Source organism: Onychostruthus taczanowskii, unplaced genomic scaffold (assembly GCF_017590055.1).
Source record: "Onychostruthus taczanowskii isolate IOZ18803 unplaced genomic scaffold, ASM1759005v1 scaffold14, whole genome shotgun sequence".
NCBI lineage: Eukaryota > Metazoa > Chordata > Aves > Passeriformes > Passeridae > Onychostruthus > Onychostruthus taczanowskii.
Window position 1 is genome coordinate 14,625,971 of NW_024498573.1, and position 24,261 is coordinate 14,650,231.

General features: G+C 39.8%; 1 protein-coding gene across 2 annotated transcripts in view; it reads right to left on the reverse strand.

Annotated features, from left to right (window-relative positions):
* SLIT3 (slit guidance ligand 3) overlaps positions 1–24,261 on the reverse strand; it is a 471,830-nt gene that overhangs the window by 424,019 nt on the left and 23,550 nt on the right. For both annotated transcript variants that reach the window (XM_041397819.1, XM_041397817.1), the window contains exons 4-5: positions 23,972–24,043; positions 3,700–3,771 (exon numbers count right to left, since the gene is read on the reverse strand). In XM_041397819.1, the coding sequence (XP_041253753.1) occupies positions 3,700–3,771; positions 23,972–24,043 (144 nt within the window). The remainder of the gene's footprint in view (positions 1–3,699; positions 3,772–23,971; positions 24,044–24,261) is intronic.

Consider the following 24,261-nt stretch of genomic DNA (forward strand, 5'->3'; position numbering starts at 1 on the left):
TTTGTGGGACGCCTCACATTCCATTTCAGGTTTATTTCACTATATATATTCCTGCTGGTAATATCAACCAGATGTGACAAAGAAGCCCAACCAGCCCTGTAAAAGATGCAAGGATATCCTGAAGCTCAGAATTTGGGAGAGGCTTGGAGAAAAAAAAGCCAAAGGTACCTGGGGTTAAAGTGAGGGTTGAGGTTATAATCTGAGAAATATTCTGAATTCAGTTTCAGTGGTTATCAGAAAGGGGATTGCAGTGGAACCTGGTGCCACACATGGGGACATCAGAGACATCAGCACTGCTGTCCCAATCCGTGTTCACAGGGAGCAGCACGAGAACCCCCAGGTTTGTCCTGCAGCTTTTCAAGCACATCATCAACATGAAACCAGGTCCTGCATTGCGACTGCCAGCAGCAGCAGGGCTGAAGAGATTCTGCTGGTACCAAACAACAGAAACAAAGCTGGTTCCTCCAGTAAAGCCCCCAGTTTCAGCCTGTCTGACAGAACACACAGAAAGCCCTCAGCTGCTTTTTCAGCCTTTACCTACTCCTGAAACATTAACAGGTCTTCCCCAAAACCCTCCAGCACACAAAATTCCTTCATATTTAAGCAGCTCAGTCACTCCATCTCCACCAAATTTTAGCAATGATAATAAATATGCTCAATTTCCACACTGTCATGAAGCAACCAAACTTAGAATGTCATCTTTCTATTTAGCTTTATCTTAGAAAAAAGTCTAGCTCCTACCTTCATTAACAAAGCCATGGACTGTTACATTCACTGCATGTCTGCTGGAGAGGGCAGCTTCAGAATCACAGAATTCATCTCTGTTTCCTCCATGGACAAGACTAGAAGCTCTTCAGTCCCATGAATAAACCCAAATCTTACAATCTGAACATACTGCATTGAAATATTTAGTTCTTTAAAATTTTGCATTGTTTGAGCTGTCGCAAGTTTACAAAATGAAAATATTTGACTTTTGAACTTTCTATTTTATGAGGATTATAATTATTAAGAAGAAAATAATGGAGTAATGTCTGAGTAGCTCAGAGTCAAGAGCTGGAAAATATGGCAGCAGAAGTACTATAGCTATTCCATGGAAAATTAAAATTAAGACCAGCGTTATCTACACTTTTTAATGTTAATTTAAATTCACTGCTCGTAAATTCCACAGAATCTACCTCACCCCTGCATCAGCCTGTCTTACGGATTTTTGTTTCACTGCTTTTATGCCCTTTCATCACTTTCTCAGCTCTGCTTTCTTCTGGAGAGGCTGGGTCAGAGCAGCTGCAGGGAGGAATGCAGGCACCACCGCCCCTCCACTCGAGCATCTGAGAGCAGAGGGGCACTGCTGGATTCAGACAAGGCAGAGCAGAAGCAGGAAACAACAGCTCTGAATCCACAGCAGTGGGACCAAGACAGCAACATGAAACAACAGAGAGCAACCATATATATGTATGGGTGTATTTTAAATTCTAGTAAGAAGCAAATGTTTAATTCTTATCCCATGATGGAAAAACATGCAACCAAACTACACTTGGAACTGTAACAGTTCACTTGAGCTAAGATTTATTTGCTTATAATATACACTGTATTTATAGAACACTTGTATCTTCAAAAGAAAAAGCGAGTTTCTTCTGACAAACAGTGTTAAAGTGATCTATCTAATGCACTGCTCAACAGTAAGCAAGGCTGAATGAATGTCAGTGAATAAAGACAAATGTTCCGACAGCACCCTTTGGGAGGCATTACAGAACACAGCCTTCAGATTAATCACTCCATTCTATGGAACTTTATTACAATCCTTATATTCTAAAAGCAAAATTATTGCCCTTGCTGTTACGGGCTATGATGTATCATGATTGCATGACCTACTGGAAAACACACTCTGTGGGACTGAGCAGCCCCAGCTACTTTCACTTCAGCTCTTTGTGCAGGCTCCTGAGGACAGATGCACACAAGTTATCAACACAGCATTCCACTGAAACCACAAACTACCAGAGAGTTCCTCTCGTGACATCCAGGTACAGTGAGACCACTCACAGAGCAATTTTCAACATGTTAAGCTGGAATTTGTAGAGATCCAGGTAAACTCTATAAAAGCTTTTCTCTGGAAAGCATCATCATATCCTTAGACAACCAACCCACATAAAGCAACTCTTCTAACCAATAAATACAACTGGCACCTTCCAGAGACCAGATTAAGGTATCTGTAACCATGTCCCAGCTCACACTTTGTACTCAAGTTGAGTTTCAAGAAGCAAAATTTCAAAACCATGAAAAGAACATTAGGAAATGCAACCAAATTGTTCAGCTCAAGCAAATCCATTCAGCAGATAAATCCTAGTGAATTCAAAAGTCATGACAAAGCTTGCAAAACAAGTCCAACAAAGATTTTTCCAAGTAGATTTTAAGACTAAAACACATCTATAGCTTATATTTTTAATATATTTTTTACATTTGTAGAATAATGGCTTGCACAGTTTTTCATGAGCAAAAGAAGTTCATTAGAGGACTTCTCCAAAATTTCAATATCACTTGTTGCACCTATGCAACAGCACTGCAACAGCTGAACAGCACTGTTCAGCTTGCCTCTTTTAAACATAAACCAAGATCCTACTTCTTTAAAGTCATCTGATTCCAAAATTAATCTGCACTATCACCATGTGGTTTGTATTTCCATGGGAAAAAGAATTTACTGTCTAAATGGTTGGGTTGCACATTGATGCATTAAAACAATTATAAAAACTCCACATGAATGGAGAACTTTTCAGCCACCCTGTAATAACTTCACAATTTCACTAACCAAATCACAAGTCTCAGGATCTGATTTTCCATAAATGAACTCAAGCATTAAAAGATCAGTTTCACCAAATTTCAAAAGCCAGTGTGGGTCACACGTTTAACTTTGGCAGGACCCAGAAAATTATTTCAAACAGTTTTTGACTACTCCTTTGAAAAGGCAGGCGACTCTTTTTTGATAGTAACTACACAGGCACCTGCTCATCCATTTTATTTTTATACACTTTTAAAAAACATGTATTTTGCAAATCATCCAGTTATTGTTCTACCACCCTCTCCCTCCTCCCACCAAAACCAAATAATGCCAAGTTCATTACATCCTTCTCTTGCTGCTGAAATGGGCCTTGATGTCATCTAAACATTTTATAACATAGTTTTTATATTTCAAAGAAAAAAATTATTTACTTCTCCATAATTTTTCCTCTTCCTGCCTGATGAGGCAGCAGCCATAACTTTGCTGGTCTATCTGGCAAAGCCTTGACTCACTTGAAAAGATAATTTTCCAAGCTAAAGAATTTGTAGCTACCTCCATTATTTTAAAATAAGTATATGCACTCTCTCTTTGTGGACATCTAGCCTGAACCAGATACATGAACCTGACACTTTCCATGGTTCCTGCAGCTCTACAGAGTTCAAAATAAGTCACCTTGACGTCATCCTGGTGAATAGATGAGGAACACAAAAATTCTGTGGTTTCTCTTCCCTCTGATATTTATGCTCTACCAAATTACAGCTACACACAAGCAAACATAACACATCCCCTAAAAAACCCTTACTAACTGGCAGTTTAATATCACAGAAATTAAACCTCTCGCCGCAGTCAAAACACAGACATGTGAATCTGCACAATAAGGAACATAAAATAGAAACACACCACAGAAAAATAGATCAGATTATACTTACAGCCGGGTTAACTTCTGTGTGTTCTGGAAAAGCAGCTCGGGAAGAACTTGCAATTTATTCTTGTTCAGACGCCTAAACAGTTATAATCAGAAGAAAAAAAAAATAGATTAGATTATCTTCCAATTGAAGAAGTTTATTCTGTTGTGCATAAGCACATGAAGCTCCCATTGCATTAAACCTCATGCTATGAATTTGCCATTGGATGCTTTGTGCATTTTATTCACTCAGGAGCCAAAATGTGGCACTTGTAGAGCACCTGCCCACATCCACGAGGTGGGGAGCCAAGGGACAGGCACCACAAAGTTTTAATATGGATGAGTACAAAAACATAACTTTTAAATTTTCCTCTGGATAGCCACTGAGAATCATACACTCAGCTCACTCTGCTTCAGGAACAGCTACTGGCAGAAATCTGGATTTTCATTCTTCTTCAAAAAATGTAGGCACAGTAAATTCAGTAACTTGACCAACCAAGATTATTCCCAGATTAGCTATTTTTTCTGTAGTATACATAATTTCTTTTTAAAAATAATTTTCTTGAAACTTTACTTGGAAAACCTGAGCACTGTTGTAGAAAATATGAACATATGGGTAACCAGATGACTACATGGTGATTTGAAATAGAATATTAATCCTGAAGATTCTTCCAGGAACATTTTAGAGAACAGATTAGTGTTTATACATTAGTCCCTTTTACTCACTCACTATACAAGTTTTTACTCTGGTGACAACTTGCCAGTTTTTAGCAAACAACCATTCCAAGCTATTCCAGCCCTGTAACTATAAAAAGCATGAGCCACCTCTCCTTAAAATGTGTGACAGCCCTGCAAAATCTGCAAGCACTTCTGCTTGTAAAACACAATCCTGTTCTTCAATTCTTTTTCAATGAGAACAGTCACCAGCTCTCACAGTGCTAATGAGCGCTATTTGCATAAGGAGTTGACCTGAGCTAATTACAAACAACCCCACTGCACAAAGGGGCAGCTGAGTTGTTCTCTAAGCTCATCTATGAGCCCTTGTGCCCGCTTTGTTCCCAAGCCACCTTCCAGGTTAACTCTGATAGCAGATCTATTTCTGCTGAAGTTTTGATCTCCAAAGACACCTGGAACTTTTATAAACCCACTGCTGCTTAGCACCCCATATCTGCTTTCCAGCTCTCTTGCACGCTGAGTAATTTCACTATCAGAATTCAAGAATTTTTGGAATTGAAAGGCCTTCCTGAGATCAAACTAACATTGTGGGGTTTCATATGGCAGAGTTTTCACATGGCCACCATATGAACATGTCTTGTGAGACAAAGGGGTGATGGAGGAGAGGGGAATTGTAACTTCTCTTTCTGACACCTAGAACAGATCAAAGGCTGCATCTGCCTGAGCCTGAGCACTCTGCATTGCACACACCACATGAGAACCAATATTTGTATCTGCTGAAGTTACTTCCTGCAGCTTCTACCAACTGCTCAATGACATTTTTGAGATAAATGGACAAAACAGCAAATTAACTTCTAAAGAATAGGAGAGATGCTAGTTTTGCATTTGAGAAAATACATGGCAAGATTTGAAACTGGATTCCCTTACACCAGTGTGACATTTTACAATTTTATACCTAAGCAAACAATTTTATTTAATTCAAGGTTGATGGCAATGTGCTACTTAGCCCTCATCAGAGTCATTGCTTCAGTTAATCATGTTTACCTTTTAGAATAACAGAATGAAATATAACAAAAAAAAGACTTATTCAGGGCTTAGCACTCCTCATCCATCCTCCTTCACCAAGGCCACCACTATTTATTGAGACACACTGAACAAAATCAACTTATTTATCATCCAAAATGCAAGAGTGCCAGTGAAATGCATCTATTACACACGGTGTCAAATGTTTATTCCTGTGTCTGATTATCATTTCAGATCTCACAATGGACACATAATTATGCACTGTCAGCCCAAAGTCATCTGACTCATCTCAAAGGAACACCCCAGGAATATGTTTTAAGGTTATTCTTTTCTCTCCTTGCAAGGATTTCACAAATGCTGAGCTTATGCTTATTGTTCTAAGCCAAAGAAGCTAATCAAAATCAGATTAAATTTCTAGAGCAGGAGGTTTCACACCAACCAGCAGACAAGGGAATATATGTAGTAACAAGAAATCATATTTCCAGGTTAGCAAATGTTTCACTGAGAAGTGAAACATTTACAACTTGCAGTGACACAAGCAACGCAGATGGGGGAAAAAACCTAACATTGAGGAGTTTTCTCTAATTTACTATCAAATTAATCCAGAAGTCTGAACATCTTATACTTTTTCCTATTATTTATATGGGCCAACACTCTCCCAACTGTGATAGCAAAAGGACTGAGTTCTCAGCTGCCCTTTTAAATTCTCCTAAGCATTTTAATATCTCAACCTCCATATTGATTTTGTTTCAAGCATTATATGAAGTAACATCCACACAAGGACCCTTGCAGAGCTCACACTGTGAGCTGCTCTTCACTAGCACCAAACATCGTATGGGTCTAAATTTAATTAATATTTTTATATGATATTGTTTTAAATTTAATGCTTCTTACACTGCAGCAGAAAGCAAAATGAATTTGTGTATCAAGGCAAAGAACTCAATGAAATTCTGCCTTTGCCTTAACTTATGTAAACTTGATTTTCAAACTCCCCCAGCACTGCTGGTCAGTGCTTCTGCACACATTCCATCCTCCAGAAGCTTTAGGTGAGCTTTATTTCTGCCCCAAACCAGAGTCTGCAGCTCTCTAATGCCAGGTTATGTCACTAATTGATAATGAAGCACATTCATGTAACACCAAACACTTGAAGACCAGAGTCTATCCATGTCTTGTCTCAAGCTATGGGACTCTCCAAACCTTCCACCACTTCCTAAGATTTATTTCAAGTTTAAACTTCCACCAGAAGTCATTTTACTCATAGTTTCATTCTCAGGGGAGCTATGGGAATGAACAGTGGGTTGTTTCTGTTGAACATCACCCACTCTATTATAACTTCTACTGCAACACTTACTGAAATATAAGACTAGATCACCTCGTAGAAACTTAGACATACTTGATGTAGGATACATTTAACATGCTCCTATTTATTATGTGTCAGAAAGCCACCAATAGCCTAGAAAAAATCCCAATTACACCTCTTATTTCTCTTCCTGGGCTTGGGAGAAAGGCCATTAAGAAAGTCCTCAATACAGAAGTATCAAAGTACCAGACAGGATGTTTTTAAATTCCAAAAAAAAAGAGACAGAGACATGTTTAAAGATTATTTAATGAAAAGAGCAAATGTTCTGAATGGCCATTTGTAAGCACTGTTTCCTCTGGTTTGACAAAGAGGTGCCAAGCACGGATGAAATGCAGTGGAAGAGCTCCTAACACATAATTTGACAAGAACTGGGGTTTATCCTCACCTCTCAGTGTCAGTTCTGGGACAGAGAGGGAAACTTCCAGTGCAAGGTGGAGCAAACCTTGGGAATGCCAGCACAGGGATGGAGCTGTGCCTCAGGAGAAGTGCAAAGCACACCTGGGCACCCTGGGGGATCTGCAGCCCCTCTCCACGCCCAATGACCCCAAGAGAGGAACAGAAATGCCCTCTGCTTGCCCAGACCTGTCACCATCCCATTACTGCCTCAATCTAAATCCTGTCAGCTGCCCAATTTTAGTGACAGCAGTACTTTTGATTTTGTAACAAGTATCTTGGAAATGGTGAAGCCATAGAACAGTGAAATAAAAATAGTCTGCAAAAAGTTCATAAACAAAATGAGCCAGAATTTTGTGAAATGATTCTGTGGATGTTGTTCCTGGGACTGTACTTTATTAACAAATATAGATACTCCTGATTTTAAATTAGTGACTTAAAATAGAAACAACATCAGGTCATACCTGGAAAATGAATTTAAATCCAGTTTTGCAGCTGTAACTGGCTACATCATGGAGGAATGTCAGATCAGCTTTGTGAATCTTAACAGTAGAATACAATTTAAAAAAAATGTCATTATCAAACTAAATTCCTGGGACTGTTCAGACAAGGAATGCAGCATAAAAAGAAACCCTTGGAAGTGGGCTCTTCCCTCAGGCTGGGAGCACAGCAGCCCTGCAGCCAGGACCATGCACAGCACCCAGGCACACCCAGGGCAGGGGGGAACCTGGGGCACAGAGCCACACTGTGGGACCTGGGACTGCTGGATGGGAATGCAGCTGCTCAGTCTCCAGTGTATTCCAAACTGGATACTTTACAGCTAATAAGACCTGCAAAGTATTCCAGGAACTCGGAGCACTGGGCAGGATGATGCATAATCATGGAATGCCACGAACAGATTAGCTCCAGAGCTGGATCAGAAGCAGCTCTGGATGTGCACAGCATGGAGCCCAGACTAATAAAGCCTCCTGGAAGCTGAAGAACTGTGCAGAGAGGCTCTCCAGGAGTCGTATCAGCTCTGGCAATACCTGCACTGAGTCAAATTTATTAACTCTGATTAGACACATGCTGGCTGTGCAGTCAACAATCCCCACACACTGCAGCTCCCTCCATCTTCCAGACTCCTTTAACCACTGCTCTGCAAGGAAATAGAACTTGGCACGTTCTGTTTTGTTACCCTGCTCCTCAGGCCCCCACAGTGACCCACTAGAGCTGACCAGGCACCAAGTGCACACAAAGCCCTCGATGTGCCAGCCAAGGGTGTCCAGGAGCCCATCCATCACCTCCACGGAGCCCACCACAGCAGGACTCTGCTCCCTCCCAAGGCTCAGAGCCACCGTGGCTCTGCTGGAACATGTTTAGGGAGCTGTAAAGGATAAAAGCTAAAAGGCCATACTTCTGTCTGCAGGAATTCAGTGCAAAAGTCAAACATTGCTACTTCTGAAATTATTACGTATCACTGGCACGTTCTTAATAATGGCTGCTTACTAATTCTTAATACTGGATGTTGACTTCTCACATAAAATTAGTACATAAATGTCTGCACTTGACTGTTTTATCCTGTTACAAACTGCATTTTCTTTCTTTATAACCCAAATGGCCTAAATTGCAGACTTACAGAATTTGTGACCTTTCTAAGTCCACACATACAATGCTGCCCTCTGGTTTATTCTGTTTTCTTTAGAGCAGCTCCACACAGCATCAAACACACTGTTCCAACACTTCCTCTCACCTCCCAAAAACATTTTGCTCATATATACAAACCAGTGCCAGGTTCTCCCCTTGCCCGCAGCCTGCTGCCCACCTGGGGGTTCCTGTGTCCTGAGGGCAAAGGGGGAGAGGGAAACAACCTCGGTGTCAATCACAGAATATCAAGGGCCCTTGAAAAAACAATGGAGAAGTTATTAACTGTGAAATTCCTGCCTTCCTGGCTCCCACCAGGCTAATCATATTCCTTCCTCTGTCTGAAGCTGGGATAGGAGAGAGACTTAACTATTAAGATTCCCCTGATTATTAAAACACAGAGTGAAAAACAACCATTGAAGCCTGGAAAGAAACAATGCTACCAGACTAGAGGAAGATTGATGATGTTTATCAGGATCATTCTCTGAAACAAATGGAGCAAAAGACCTACACTTTTTAATATTAATTATAATTTTGCTTTATTCCTTTTCTTCTGGATAACTTCTGAGTGAGTAAAAACACCCTCAGTATTGGTATGAAAATTTTCAATTTGTTCTCTAGGCAGAGGTCATCTTTTCCTGGAGGGGAACCTTTCTGTGGGCACTGATTTCAGCTGCATCCCTCATGCTCACACCACTGGGAGGGTCATGTCCAGTTCTGGTTCTGTTGTCTCACAGAGCTCCACTCACAAGAAGAGCAAAGAGGAGCTAAATTTAATCTCTACTGAAGGCAGGATCAGCATAGATGGAAAGGAACAAAATGCATATGGAAGCAGAACGAGAACATTGCTCAACTTGCAGCTATTTTAATCTTTTTGCAAGAATCTAAATCAGATTCTTTGCTACTGCAAAAGAAGAAGAAGACATTCCAACAATCCTGCAGTGTTCCACCCCTCACATGCAGAACCTCCCTTCCCTCTCAGGGCTAATTGATATTAGCAGAATATCAATTCAATTGATAATATCAATTAGCAGAAAAGAATATCAATAATTGATATTATTATCATCAGGGCAAGGTGACAGAAGGTTCAGAAGAATTTCAGGGTTCAGAAATCCAACAACCTGGTAAAAAGAACATCTAAAACATCAGACTTATGCATTTCTCATACAATTAGTTGGGATAATATGAAAAACTTCAGTGCAATCACAATCCTTGACTTCTAACTCATTAATATACAAGGAGTACAAGGAGAGGTCTGAGAAGCAACATTACAGATCACACCAAGTATAACTGTAGACAGTACTTTGAGATATTCTGAGACAGAGCATTATCAGCTTCATGCTTTGTTCTCACAGCTTCAGGACAGTTTTACTCTGAATAAGAAACAAATCAGAGAAAACCCAAACTCCCTTTTCTGCAAAGTTTCAGTGAGCTGATGCCCACTCACTCCATGAGAAATTTCTTCCTTCAAAGTCCCTTCAGACACTTGCCTGCTTCCCATGGCCCATGGAATCAACATGAAAGCCCAAAGTAAAAGCACTGCAAGTATCATTTATTCAAACTGGGCAAACTGTGCAGTTTTCCAATGCAATTTGATTTCTCATTATGCCACTGACTCGGTTTGAAAATTTTGGATACCGTAACATCAGTTATTTCAGGCAAACTGCAAATATTCAGGGTCTGAGCAGAAATCACCATATTTACATGCTATGGAGGAAAAAAGAAAAGGATCTGGCTCTGCTAGATAATCTCACAGCAAAAATCACACAGCAAAAATATCTTCTGCACATCTTTGTTTTTCATTTGCAATATCTTGCAGTATTCTACTAATATTAGTGAACACATTCCACCCAGAAGTTTAAGCTGATACACAGGCTCTGACTTAAGCCTGACAATTTTATTATTGTCTCCAAATAGAGAAATTACCTGGTTTTGACCCCACAAATGTGTGATACCCATCACCCTCCAAATCCTGTCTGCCTTTCTCCTGAGCATTGCCAGCTTTGACCCAGATCAAAGCACTCCATATTTTTCATGAAGTAAGGAGCACTCACAGTTGCTTTCCACAAAAGTTCAACAACTTTCAAGTCTAACACCCATATTCACATTGCTGCCTATTACACAATTCATTCTCCAGCAAAAAAACCCCAAAAAACTACAGTGGTTTTACATTTTTTAATGGGTAGCTTTAAAGGAGCAGTCCTGCTACTTCAGCCTTTAATATCCAGAAATTATTCAAGTAACTTTGGGTTCACTCCCCAGCTTGGCCATTTATTTTATTTCACACTCAACACATCTGGGTCTCCCTCTTGGCCCTAAGGAAAGTCCCTTTTTCTCCTTTGCTGTCAAGAGCTCTATGGCATGATCCTTGCAGATGTGGCTCAGGGAACAGGATGCAGTTGAAAGAGTTCCTACGAGTTACTTTAAGGAAGAAGTGGTTACATCACAAGCCTGGGCAGAACCAATAAGCAATAAAAATGACTTAATGCATAAAAGACTCAAACAGAAAGACAGGAGTTACTAAACTCCAAGGAGTAACTAAGTTTTTCTTTGGAAGCACTGGCTTGGGAAGCAGGAACAGGAGCACAGCCAACTGCCTGCAATGGTTTCACCAGAAAATCCTATTAGAGTCAAGAAATCCGTTGTGATCATTAATGTAACTTCTCCTTTGCTCCGTATCACTTCCTCTTGGTAAGGAAAAACAGTCAAGATGCAGCACCCAGTAAAAAAAAGTCAACCTTATCCATTACTTTCTGTCATCACCTCTTTATATTACTGCCCTAGGAAATAAAGCCAGACGATCTATAATGGAATTTCAATAAGGGCACTCTGAGGAAGCCCAGAACAACCATATTACAGGATTATGGTGTGGGATAAATGAACTTCTTCATCCACATGATGCGTTATTTCAGAAGCTTTTACAAAAAACCTGGGAGAGATACCACTGCAAGTTGCTAAGGGACCATTTTTTGAAGGAAAACTGTTTATAATAGTTAGAACTTTGAGATCCCTTATTACAAACTTAGCAGGCTGGGTGGTCCTGGTTCACATTTTCAAAGCTGTCACAAGTAATAATCTTTATTACCAACTTCTCATTAGGCTGAGAAAGATTACCTCCCCTCTCTCAGAAGTGCAGGGTACATGTCTGTGCAGCACAGGAACTGTGGCTCTGTAACACTTCATAGCTTTCAATATTAGAATCCTTTTTTTTTTTTTTCTTTCCTAAGTATCTCCTCATGAAAAAATCTGACATTAGGATGGAGGACAGAACTACACACATGGTCTCTGGCTAGAAGCAAACAACTAATACTGGCAAGGGAAGCAGGAGGAACAGGTTTAAATTTCAACTTTTCCCAAAGCCAACATGAAGAACCAAAAACGTCCTAATTATATTCCTGGGATCATCAAAAAGTGCAATCAATGCCTTGAAGTGATACAGAAATGGACAGAAACCTCAGTATTAATCCAAGTTAAGATGAGAATAAAGACTCTTAATTGTCAGAGTGTTTATTAATGACAACAGCAAGAACATCCTTTAAATCCAGAAGAGGCAAGCAGAGATGTATGTGCAGTCTCTTAACACAGCAGCAAGTTTACACAACTACTGAGTTACAAACATGCACCATAGTAGCTTATACATGTCTGCAGAAGACCTTAATGTACAAAAATTAATTTCTTTCAACTATCTTTCAAAGAAACAAAAAAAGTTTGATCCATAAACCCTCAAGCAGAGACGGTCTCTGCTGAAGCTGCTTCTCAGTTTCTGAAAAGCTTTTAGAAAGTTCTCCTATTTCAAATCAGAAGAAATTAGGAACTCACACTGTGTAACTCCAAAACACTCATATAGAATGATAAAAACAGGGTTACTTTTTCATTACTCCACTGACTATTGTGAGAAGAACAGGAACATAATCCAAGAAACATAATCTGCTGGAGTACCCCTAAATGTCCATAACTTTTAATATTTCATCAATTTTTGTAAAGACAGTATCATACACATGACTAAAGCATTTTTTACACCAGTGAGTAATCTCTCCAGGTCAGGAAAGAAAACCTATGAAGAAAGGAAGAAATAAGTTTTAACATTCACCTCTCCAAGCCATGCTGCCCCTGCTGACAATCCTTAAAAGTTTATATTATTTCTAGAAGTCAGAAATTGCTGTGAACAATTAGCAGGAAAACTTCTAAGTACAACTCTTATTGTGATTTCTAGCAGAAGGAACAGAACCCTGTTCCTGCTTGAATAAGGCAGCCCCAGCCCTGCTCCCCACACCATCCATATATAGTAAGGAATGCTCAGGGCACTGTGGTGCTCCTTCTCCCAGGGATCTGTGCCAAGCAGAACCAGGGAAAAAGGAAGGATCATCTCCTGCTGAAATCAAACTGGATGCTTAAAAAAAGGCTCCAGCCTCCCAAGCCAATAGAATGGATTAAGGAAATGATGAAGTGGCACAAAGAGCACACTGCACACTTGGGTGCAATGTGACAAAGCCAACACCAGTAAGATATTGCCCTGCTCACACAGATCAAATAGAAACAGCTCTCAACTCTGTCAGCAGTGGAATTACCTGTCACAACTCAGCCAAAGGACAGCATCTCCTGAGGAAGCCACAGAGTAACCAGCCACAGAATCCACCTTGCCTAAAACAGAGTGCTCAGTTTCTGTGATAGTTACTCTGATCCACTTATGCTTTCCCAGGTTTTCAAATGCAGGGATCAGCTCTTCTGAGGTGTTCCAGCACCTCCCATTCCTCTCCTGTATTCCTGACATACTACAGGACATCTATTCCACTCAGAGTCACCAAATACAAATATGAAAATGTACATGGAATGTCCATAACATCTGCATGAACCCTAAAATCCTCTTTTTTTTAGGGAACCTCATACTAGAACACCTTGACAGAAGCAGAAAGATCCAGAGAAGAGATTATCTCCAAGGAACTGAGAGCATGATGCTAACCCAAAGATAATTTTAGCCAACATGGATTGGTTTGTTGTGTTTCATGTGGAAGGAAGGTGCAGCTTGAGGGGTGCTCCAGTTCAACAGTCACAGCCAAAATGGAGCTGTGCCACAGGAAAAGCAAAGTCAAGACTGTACTAATCTGCTCCATGGCAGAGAGACTTCAAGACCTACATATTCATGTATTCTCCATGAACAAAAGGAGTTTAAGTTTGAATTCATCATTGTTTAACTCAGGAGCAGGATTATTTAAGGATTGCTGTGCTCCACAGCATGAAATTCAGCCAACACTTAGGGTATTTCTGGGACAGCAAGCAGCATAATCCTTCTAATATGAGGAAGCTCAAAGAAGCAAAACCCTTTTGATGAAATTATTTAAGCTAAATAAAGTTCACCCAAATAACTCCAGACCACTGATGCAGCAGTTCTTACCCAACAGCAACACAGACACTTAAGCATTTCCTACAGATCTGGAAGAAATGACTGCTAAATCCTGAAGTGTTTTGCTTAAACAAATACCCTCATAAATCTTCACCAAGTATAAAAAACCATGATAAAATCCAACAAACAAGCCACAGAAAAGAATAACGTTTAAAAGCTGTGATGCAATGTCCAGTGGTGATCAGCTATTCCAAGTGAGTTATGGCTCACTGCAGTGGAAGTGTCCTCACCCCACTTGCTCTGTAACCACTGCTTTCGGAAGCTCAAGAATCCTGCGGTTACAGAACCTCTTGTCTGCATAAATGAGACCCAAATTTGTTTTTCCATGAGTTCTTGTGGGTCAGTGACCTATTACAAAAACGTTTTTGATGAAATCAGGTTCATTTATTTTCATGTTGTTAAAATAAACCTCGTTGTTTTGTGGCCCTGGTCAGAGGTACTAATGCAAACCAAACCCTCTCACTGAAGCATTGCATCCTGCTCCTTGCTCCTGCCCCTGAACTTTTCCTGTGCTAGGACTCCTCCTGTGCTGGCCTATTGACAGAGCTGCTAATGGCTTCCCTTGCAAAAGAGGGGCCAATTTTTAATTTTTTTTTTTAATAACATTTGCAAAAGAAATAAAAGGTTTGCCCTTGGACCAGCCATAACCAAAAGCTTGGCTGTCCAGCAGTGGCTGAGTAATGTGTAACTATATAATTATGTGCTACAGACAGAGCAAGCCATGAAATGTGATGGTATTAGTGCCCTCTAGGAGCCCACAGGACATAAATACAGTAACTAGGAACTATCATTTTTCCAACTGCACATACCTATTAGAAAATATCACCTCCACACACGTCCAAAGAAGAAGTGGTTTCCTTAAATGACTTCATTCACTGAATAGCCCCAAAGGGTAAGGAAGTGACAGCTGCTGTACCATTTTAAAATTTATTTCACAGGAGTCCCATGACAATAATCACAGAAATGGGGTTCTTGGACAAAACCCATGGACAAGAAAGAGCAGCAGGGATTCATCTTTGAACTAATTTATAACTAACACAGGCTTAACTTTTTTTGTGGTGGTGGTATTTTTTTTTGGTTGGTTGGTTTTGGGTTTGGTTTTTTTTTTGCACTAAATAAAGATGGTCCAGTAAAAACCCAAAGCAGCAGGTAGTGCTCAAAGCATCAGCTCATCAAGGTTCTCTGGCTCCTTTTCTACCTTCTTTTTTTCCATTTTACCTCCAGATTTTGTGGACAAGCCCTACCCCTTGCAAGGCACTCATCAATAGCAGAATGACAGAATTTTTACCATTTCAGAATGTTTGTGCCCCTCACATCAGTCACAATTCCCATAAAAGTGTCTGGGGTGCAGGAACACACATTATCACACAGCTGACACACGTGGAGCAAGTTTTGCCAGGCTGACTGGGGGACTGATTTCCTCAATTCATCTGCACCTATTTTCAGTCATCAAAGTCCAAGTGCAGCAAATGCAGGACTTTTTTGGCAAATTGACAGCTTGTCATAATTTCACCAGGGTCAAAGGAAAAGGAAAAGTCAATTTTTAGGTTTTTCTAACTGGATGGTAAGAAATACAAAATATTTTCAAGGACATAACCTGTACTCACACCACACCAGCTCACCTGGTGTGAAAAATAGATACTTCAATGCTTGCAGTAATGCTTGATTAATTTCAACAGAAACTAAAGTTATGACTTTTAATATAAAGAAAAAAACCCCAACTTCAAGATCCAAGCCACAGATGCCTCTCATGGGAGGTACAACCCTGCTCAGAGCACGTGACACAGCTGAGCACTGCTCTTTTCCCAGTACCCAGTGCCCACAGAATGACCAAGTCTGCCTCCAAAAAAAGCCTCAGATACATTTTTTTCATGTTTCAGCTTTTCCTTATGCTTCTGTAAGTCATGTTCTACCCAGTGATGCTTCTAAAAATCAGCTGACCTTTTCACCATGTGCTTTAAAGTACTGAAATACTTAGAACAGAACCACAGCCAGCTTCATTAAGACACTGAACAGGAGAGTGGCTTCTGTACAAGCAAAACACAGACTGGGGGCATCTGAAAATTAGCCATGTTTTGCTTCTAGAAGTCATTTCAAACTTTTTTTTGTTTGTTTTTTTGGGGTTTTTTTTGTTTTTTTGTTTCACCACAGTCTTTCTCCTGTAGTGATCTATACTTACACTTGAACCACTCCGTCTCCCAAAAAATAAACAAGTTCTACCTGCAAGGCCCTATTGACAGGAGAAGATAAACACTAATTAACCTTGAGATGCTGAGGCATGGACATTAAAGAAGTGTCTCAGTGTGAATATAGACTACTTGGTTATTCTGGCGTTTTGCTTCTAGAAGTCATTTCAAGCTTTTTTTTGTTTGTTTTTTTGGGTTTTTTTTTTGTTTTTTTGTTTCACCACAGTCTTTCTCCTGTAGTGATCTATACTTACACTTGAACCACTCCGTCTCCCAAAAAATAAACAAGTTCTACCTGCAAGGCCCTATTGACAGGAGAAGATAAACACTAATTAACCTTGAGATGCTGAGGCATGGACATTAAAGAAGTGTCTCAGTGTGAATATAGACTACTTGGTTATTCTGGTGCATATTTATGTTACACAATATTCAGTTTTAACCATGAACAGAATTCATATTTTTAGAGTTTAAGTAAAAAAAAAACAAAACAAACAAACAAAAAAACCCAAAACACCAAACCAAAAAAACAACCAATTTTTTATTTGCCTTTTCTAAAAAATAACATGAATTCTCTAGTTTCAAGGTTCTAGTTGCCTCAGCCCTGTGGTAGATCTTTTCAAGAAAATTCAGTGAGTTGCTGTGCAAAATTCCTGACAAAACTGGTGGCTACAGATATGAAATCAATCAAATTCAAAGGGAAATTCATGTATTTTGGACGATAAAATGTTAAGACAGTCTTAAAGCTTTAAGTATGCTTCATTTTGGGATGTGCATTTACTGCTCACAGTACATAGAAAATTATTTATTATTCCTGGTCACTACTACTGTACTAACAAAATAAGGGAACACCTTCTTTGGAAAAATTAATATAAATGATAGAATACTTTATTCCCCATATGAACTGGGATGAACTCGGCCTTACTCGAGTATCTTCTCCCATCCTGAGCTGCTGTGAGAATCTTGACTCTATATGGAAATGTATGTACCAGACATCTTGCAACATTCCCTTGCAGAAAAAATGACTTTTTGTACTAATAGCTGCAAATCCCCCTCCTCCCCCAGTTTTTTTATTGATTGCATCTCTGAAGTGTGGGAACAGCAAAAAGAGAGCTCCTTTAAACAAAAAAAGAACAATAATCATTCCTGACCATGTCTGATACATCACTCACACAACGGGCTGACATTTCTCCCAATTACTGGCACTAAAACAGTGTAAGAAAAATACATCTCAGTGACATCTTCCAGAGCAGCCAGTGCACACTATTGACAGATAAGGGAAGCATGTGAGCCATATCCTGGGAACATTCATTTTGGCTGTTTGAGCCAAGAGCAGCACATAATGCTGAATCAAAAGCAATACCCAATTAATGAGCTTCCTCCTTCCTTCCAAGAATTAACGAGGGTGAGCTGCCAGCTCGAGCCAAGGTGAGACTGGATGCAATACCTGCACTCCTCCCCCATGGCTGACTGAAGTGCACTGCTCACATTCCATCTGTCCATATCTATTTTACTATTTTAGCCTTTTATTTGTAGCCACACAATCCCCCATATGTATCCACAAGAGCTAATCTGTCCTCACTACTGGTATTGTCCTGAGTGATTCTAAAGGTAAAATACCAACCACACAGCTCAGCAATCCACCATCTGCATCTTGCATAGCAGTTTCCATCATATCTCATGAATAAAATTTGTATTTATTATTTTATCTTCTTGCTATAGTTCACATTCCTCAGGGAAGCTGCTGATTTTGCCTGGGTTTTGTTAAGCAGGTCTTATAAGAAACAGAAATTCCTTACTGGTGACTTCCTCTATAGTCAGATATCCAGAGTGAGCTCCTGCAGGGGTGAAGGGCAGCTGGAAGACCATTAAATTCCTCTGCTCCAGGCATGATAAAACATGATTTATTTTAAAATTTGATTTGGGATTGCCAAAGCACCTCAGCTCTCTCCATGGAAAGGACGGCACATCCCTGATACTTAAGAGGTGGTCAGCTAGGTCAGCAGGAGCAGAATTAGATTTAGGAAAGAGACAGCTCAGCTTCTTGCTACAGGTGAAAATCAGCAAATCTCCATTTCTGGGGCAGCCTCCCAGCCCAGCCAGCTCCACTCCCCATTCCCAGCAGTGCCCATATGCAGCACACAGGGCAAGGGTGCATCACCCTCTCTACACCTCTGCCAGCCTCCCACCTTTCCCAGTGGGTTTCTCAGCTGGCTGGGGGCTGGTGTGCTCTGGGGGGTGCCTTTGAAGAGTCTGATCTGTGCACTCTGTGAACACCCCCAGGGTACAACTGAGAGGGGATCCAAGCTCCCTCCAGAGCAGAATCAAACTGGGCAACTCTGGGCAATGACATGAGGAATATTGTGAACATGGAAAGCTGCTACTCTATTGCTGTCAGGGTCAGAAAACAGCAGATGAAGCAGTGATGATGACATGGCCCACCCTTAAGCAGCAAAAAGTGCATTACAGCCCCTAGAAACTGCAGAGCCACACTCCAAATCAACACAATTCTTGAACAAAGTAGTCAGACCCTACCCAAGCAAGTTAAAACAATTAGTCCCTCCAAATAAATTCATGAATTTACCATGTATTTTTCAGAGATGTTGTCTGAAAGGGAAGCCCTGAACAAACCCCAGACTTGAGAGTAAAAACAAATGGAAGGGACTCAAATAATACTGTAAAAATTCTGCAGCACCAAGTGCTCCATTCTCCATGTCCCATCAGCATCCAGGAATAAAACCAATAGCACCCTGTCAGATACTCCCACCCAAAACATTCTGGCTCCTCATGTTGATCTTCTCACAATGTAAACAGTCACACACACACTCATTTGAAAAGCAATGCTAAATTGGCTTGAAAATGCAAAGTAAGAGAGATTGCTTTTTCAGATATTGGTTACAGGACTCGTTTTTTTTATGACTGGAATAATTTCTCAGAGGATGTGGGGGAAAAAAGTTATCAACAATATTAATTAAATATTAACCAATATCAGTAAGTATTGCTTAAATTTGCAGGCATCAGCCAATGCAACAAAGAACTTTATAGTGCTCAGCTCACAGCTGCAGGCAGCACAAGAACTAAGTGCTCATCTGTCCTTCTAACCAGGAGACCAGAGCACACCTCCAAGTGTCCCAACCTGAATTTCAGTGTTGTTTACTCTTTGCCAGCTCCCACAAGGAGTGGTTCAGTTTCCAAGTGGTCTCTGACAGAAACAATTTTCCCCCATTTACAAAAGATGGCACCACTGGCACCCAGCCTGTGACCTGGGATTAGACACCACAGGACTGTTTTCCCCCACGAAGGCAGCTCCTGCAGTAGCAGTTCTGCCAAGCAGGGAAGTGCAGCTCAGGTTTTGACATATCCCACACCCAGTTCCTCGGGGGCCAGGGGGATGCTGCTGTCTTTGGGGGGAAAGCAGAGAAATCCACACTCCAGGGTGCAGAGACAGCTCCAGCAGCCCCTGGGCAGGCTGGCAGCACACCCGGTCCTGAACCAACCCAACCCACCTGGGCAGCTGGAGCAGCAAAAGGGAAACACACTACTGCTAAAACCAGTTAAATACCCAGTCACAACTCTAAATCCCCTTTAGGGCATCCCTGTTCTCCTGCATTTCCAGATCAGCATTTCACGAGCACAGATTTCCAATGGGATGTGTCACCCATCACACCACAGGAAAATGGAGACTGAAAACAAGAAGGAATTTTTTTTTTCTGAAAGGTTAAATGGTTAAATTCGACCTGTGTGACATCTTCACAGCTCCTTGTGGCCTCTGAAACGTGCAGTGCATGCAGCTCCAGCAGGAACACCCAAAGTGCTCACCCTTGTGTAAACACCAGGGTCTGCTCCATGCTGCCAAGGACTGCCTTTGTTTACAGCAGCAAAGAGCTGCCCAACGCTTTTATTTCTTTCCCAGCTACTCTGAAGCACCTACCAACCTCTCCACTCAGCATGGTAATTGTGGAAGATGCTTTTTGTATTACATGATTTATTTAAAGCCTGTCCAATCTCAATTTATGAAATAGGGATTGTGAAGCACTACATAACAAATTATTCTTTTCCTTAGCATCTTTGGTCACTAATAGCAATTTTACAGTACACTGTGCCAAATAAATACACTTTAATACCTCAATCAAGCTTTTGGGAAGCTGCTTACAAAGACTCAATGCACAGTAGCATCACTGCAGTTAAAAATCAAACCTAATCTCCATTTTGACCTGTGTCTTCACACACACCCAACCAAAACCATACCAGGGTTAAAATCTGGATTCTAGCTTTTTGCTATTTTCTTAGAGCTAATTATTTTTCCCAACTTTGAGAAGATTTGATTTGGCCACGCTTATACATTTTTCCCCCCTCCCCTAAACAACAAAAACACAGTTTTAGTGTTTTCAGATGTTGAGATCTTTTATGCTTGCTAAAGACACTAATTTGAGTAGAAAGAAGCAGCCATCAGCCAAAGTCCATTCTTTTGAAGATTACAGAGCTACGTGACAATTTCTGGCAGTTGGCCGTGGAAAAGTCAGGATCTGTTGGTGTCTTATATCCTGCCTCATTTTTCACATAAATGTGTGACATACATCTGGCTCTGGAAGAAATGTCAGTTCATCTTTCAGGCCCACCAATTTGCCTCTTGATCCTCCTGGCACGTGACATTTCATAATCATTTATCTTAAAATCCTACACTGTGTTAATAGCAAAGCATAAAAGTGAAATGCTAAAATCCAAAATAGGGGTCAGGTACCTCACCACTAATCTTTATGTTCTGGAATAAAGCTCTACAACCTTGCTGCAATAAAAGCACTGGAAACATTTTGGCTTTTCCACTGTGGTGAGTACCACTGGTCTTTCTCAGGATTCTGGATCTCAGCATTCAGCAAACTTACTTACATCAAACACACTGAATTTTGGGTTAGAGTCCTTCATTTTCCAAGTGCTGAGTACAAACATGCCAAAAATTGAAGTGGTTTCTACCTTCCACTTCCACAATGCTTCATTTCTCATCTTTGTGCTGTCTGGCAATTCAAGATACCTTGCATGATGTTCTTTCTTCAGCTGATATGGCCAGATTTTATTGAGCCAATATTCAATTCTGACCATACCCTCCTTTATTTGCATTTGAAGCATTAATGTCCCACCAAAAACAAAAAATCAGAGTAAATCTAAATAACTGGAGGGCCACCCCCATGGCAGATTTAGCAGCAGTGGGTATCAGCTCTAAAGACATTTTATTTGAAGTTTACTTTACAGGACAAGTCAAACAAAATTTTGCTAATTTGTTCAGATAATAAGGATGGAAGTGCTTCAATGTCCAGACAAGTGAAAATAAAATGAGCTCTAATATTCACCTGAGCCTAAGCCCTTTGGAAGCTTACCATGAGGAGTGGAACATACTCCCCCTGTTACTTTGAATGAAAACCTTTATATGTGGTATTCTGCCAGGAATAGAAATTACTCCTGTTCTTTAAAGTTTGACCCAGTACAGCTGCTTTGTTTAAAAATAAGTTAATGATTACTTTTGCATCCACTTCAATAGATCAAAAAAGAACATTATTCCAAGAATTGAAGCAATGTAAGTGATTTTTATTTGTTATTTGAAAGAAATTAAATGGAAAAAAGCCAGGTTTTTTTTTTTTAATGCAACCAACATACTTTATTCATTAACATTTTGCAATGTTTGACAATACTTAATAAAATAGCTTTAATATTACCTAAAATGTTGCAATTTAGCCTTTGTGAGTTACGCCAAACTTTCCACAGTCCATTCTCCAAAGCCTTCTCATAGCAAAAAAAACAGATTTATAGTTTTGTCCTAAAAATGATTTAAGCTAAAATACCAAAAATTTGCAAGTGTCCAGACCTCCCTTTCATACTACATTCATTAGGAAATATTTTAATGACAGGCAATCCTAAAAGAGAAGCAGAGATGCAGTATGGTGAACAGGCCAAGTTAAGAGCTCATACAGGGAAGGGAAAAAAAGCTGAGACTTTCAAACATCACAGACTTAAAGAGACACTATTAAAGGTATCATATTTCCTGCCTTCTGCTTTCACAATATATATTGTTTTCATTTGCTGGCAGAGCAGGCTCTGCAGAAACACACAGACGACACTTGAGTTTTGTTTCTGGCTACCAAGAGTCAGCCTTTCTCCTGGAAGTTTTTCAAAACTCTTTCAAAATATAACTACCTGAACCTTTATCTAAATATAGGTATGAGAAAACTACATGAATCTTTATCTAAATATAGGTATGAGAAAGATTTATTTACGTATGTATTCACATGTACATAAAATGAGCTTAAAACTAGGACTTGGTACTTAGGATACTGACTCTTCACAATGATATATAATGTGAAAAAACTATTCTACAATGTCAGGCTATGTTTAATTTTAGAAAATTAAACTAGGGGTTGTTTTTTTTTTTTCTGAAACAAATCAGCTATGGCAAAACTCTGCACCTGAAAGTACCTTGTAATTGAATATAGGTGCAAATCTGTTAGGATTTAAAACTCATCTCCCTTATTGCCATAGATGGAGCTTTCAGATTCATGACAAAAGTACTGGGTAAATTAATTTTAAATGTTCAGCACACTCATTAAACAACTCAAATGCAAATGTAATCCTGAGAGCATCTGAAACAGCTTGAGCACAGCATTAGCTCAATACTCCAGACTTCTCTTGAATAATTTCTGGTGGGCACTTAACTCTTGAAAGCTGCTTTAGAAAATATCAATGGGAAAATAACAAATCCTACAAGAAATGCCTTGCAGATAACAGTTACCAACCAAGCATAAAAAGCCTGCATTCCAAACCAGCTTGGGATATTGTTCTGGTCACCTACCTCTAACAAAGAACAATTCTCCAAGGTATTTCAGTTTTACAAAGATTTTGTTCTGCTCTCACCATAAACAGACAGAATTAATGACGATGAACAGGAGCACACCCAGCTAAGAGCAGCAATTGGGTGCAGAATTAACTTTGTCCTTTTTAATAGTGAAATTTATACTCCTGCAGGGCCAGGAGTTTCCTACAAACTGACTCCAGATTAAGAGACATCCTACATTCACCTTCTCCAAAAAAGAAAAGAAATTAATTTAATTGCTATCAAAAGCAGAGGAACTCTACAATCCATCCTCCACTGAGTCCTCCTTGATACCCTGGAATCCACTGCTAACACTGGCATTATGCTGTTTCAGAGGAAATGAAGCAAATCATAAAATTAAATATAAAGGCAGTTTTAGAAATACTGTAGTTCTCAAAGGAGAAAATTTAAATTTCCATCAGCACAGACATATATAAAATACAAAAATATATAATAATATGAAATTACTATTAAAAAAAAACCTTCCCCCACATTCCAATTTCAAGACTTGACCAGGTAATGTCCTTCTGGCCTTATTGAGCCTCTGGTTTCACTTCCAGCTCTATTTTCTTGGCAGTCACTCCACATTTAATTTCAAGTATTAGCTATCGTGTAATGTAAATTCAGCTGTCTTTAAGAGCCTATTTTAATTTAGGTGGGTACTCATCTCTCTCTTTCTTAAAGAAAGTTAATTTTACTATCATTATATATTATGGATGACCATTGAGATTGAGGCAGAAAATGTGCAGCTTTTCCATAGGTATAAATACAGATACTTACAGCCTTTCAAGTTGTTTCAGATCCTGAAAAGCTCCACGTTCTATCACACTGATCTGATTTTCTTCCAAGTGTCTGCAATTCCAGAAATACCAGTTAATTTTAACAAAATAGAAAAGCATCCCCACTTCAAATATTATCAAAATGCTTTTCACCTAAGTATCAATACCAGTTTTAATTGGAGATTATGGAAATAATCAGGGCAGAGGAGCACTGTTTCTCTTGGTCACTAACAGGAAATTGATTCCAAATTTTCCTCCTGACCTCCACATTTGGTAAATATTTTGGTTCCT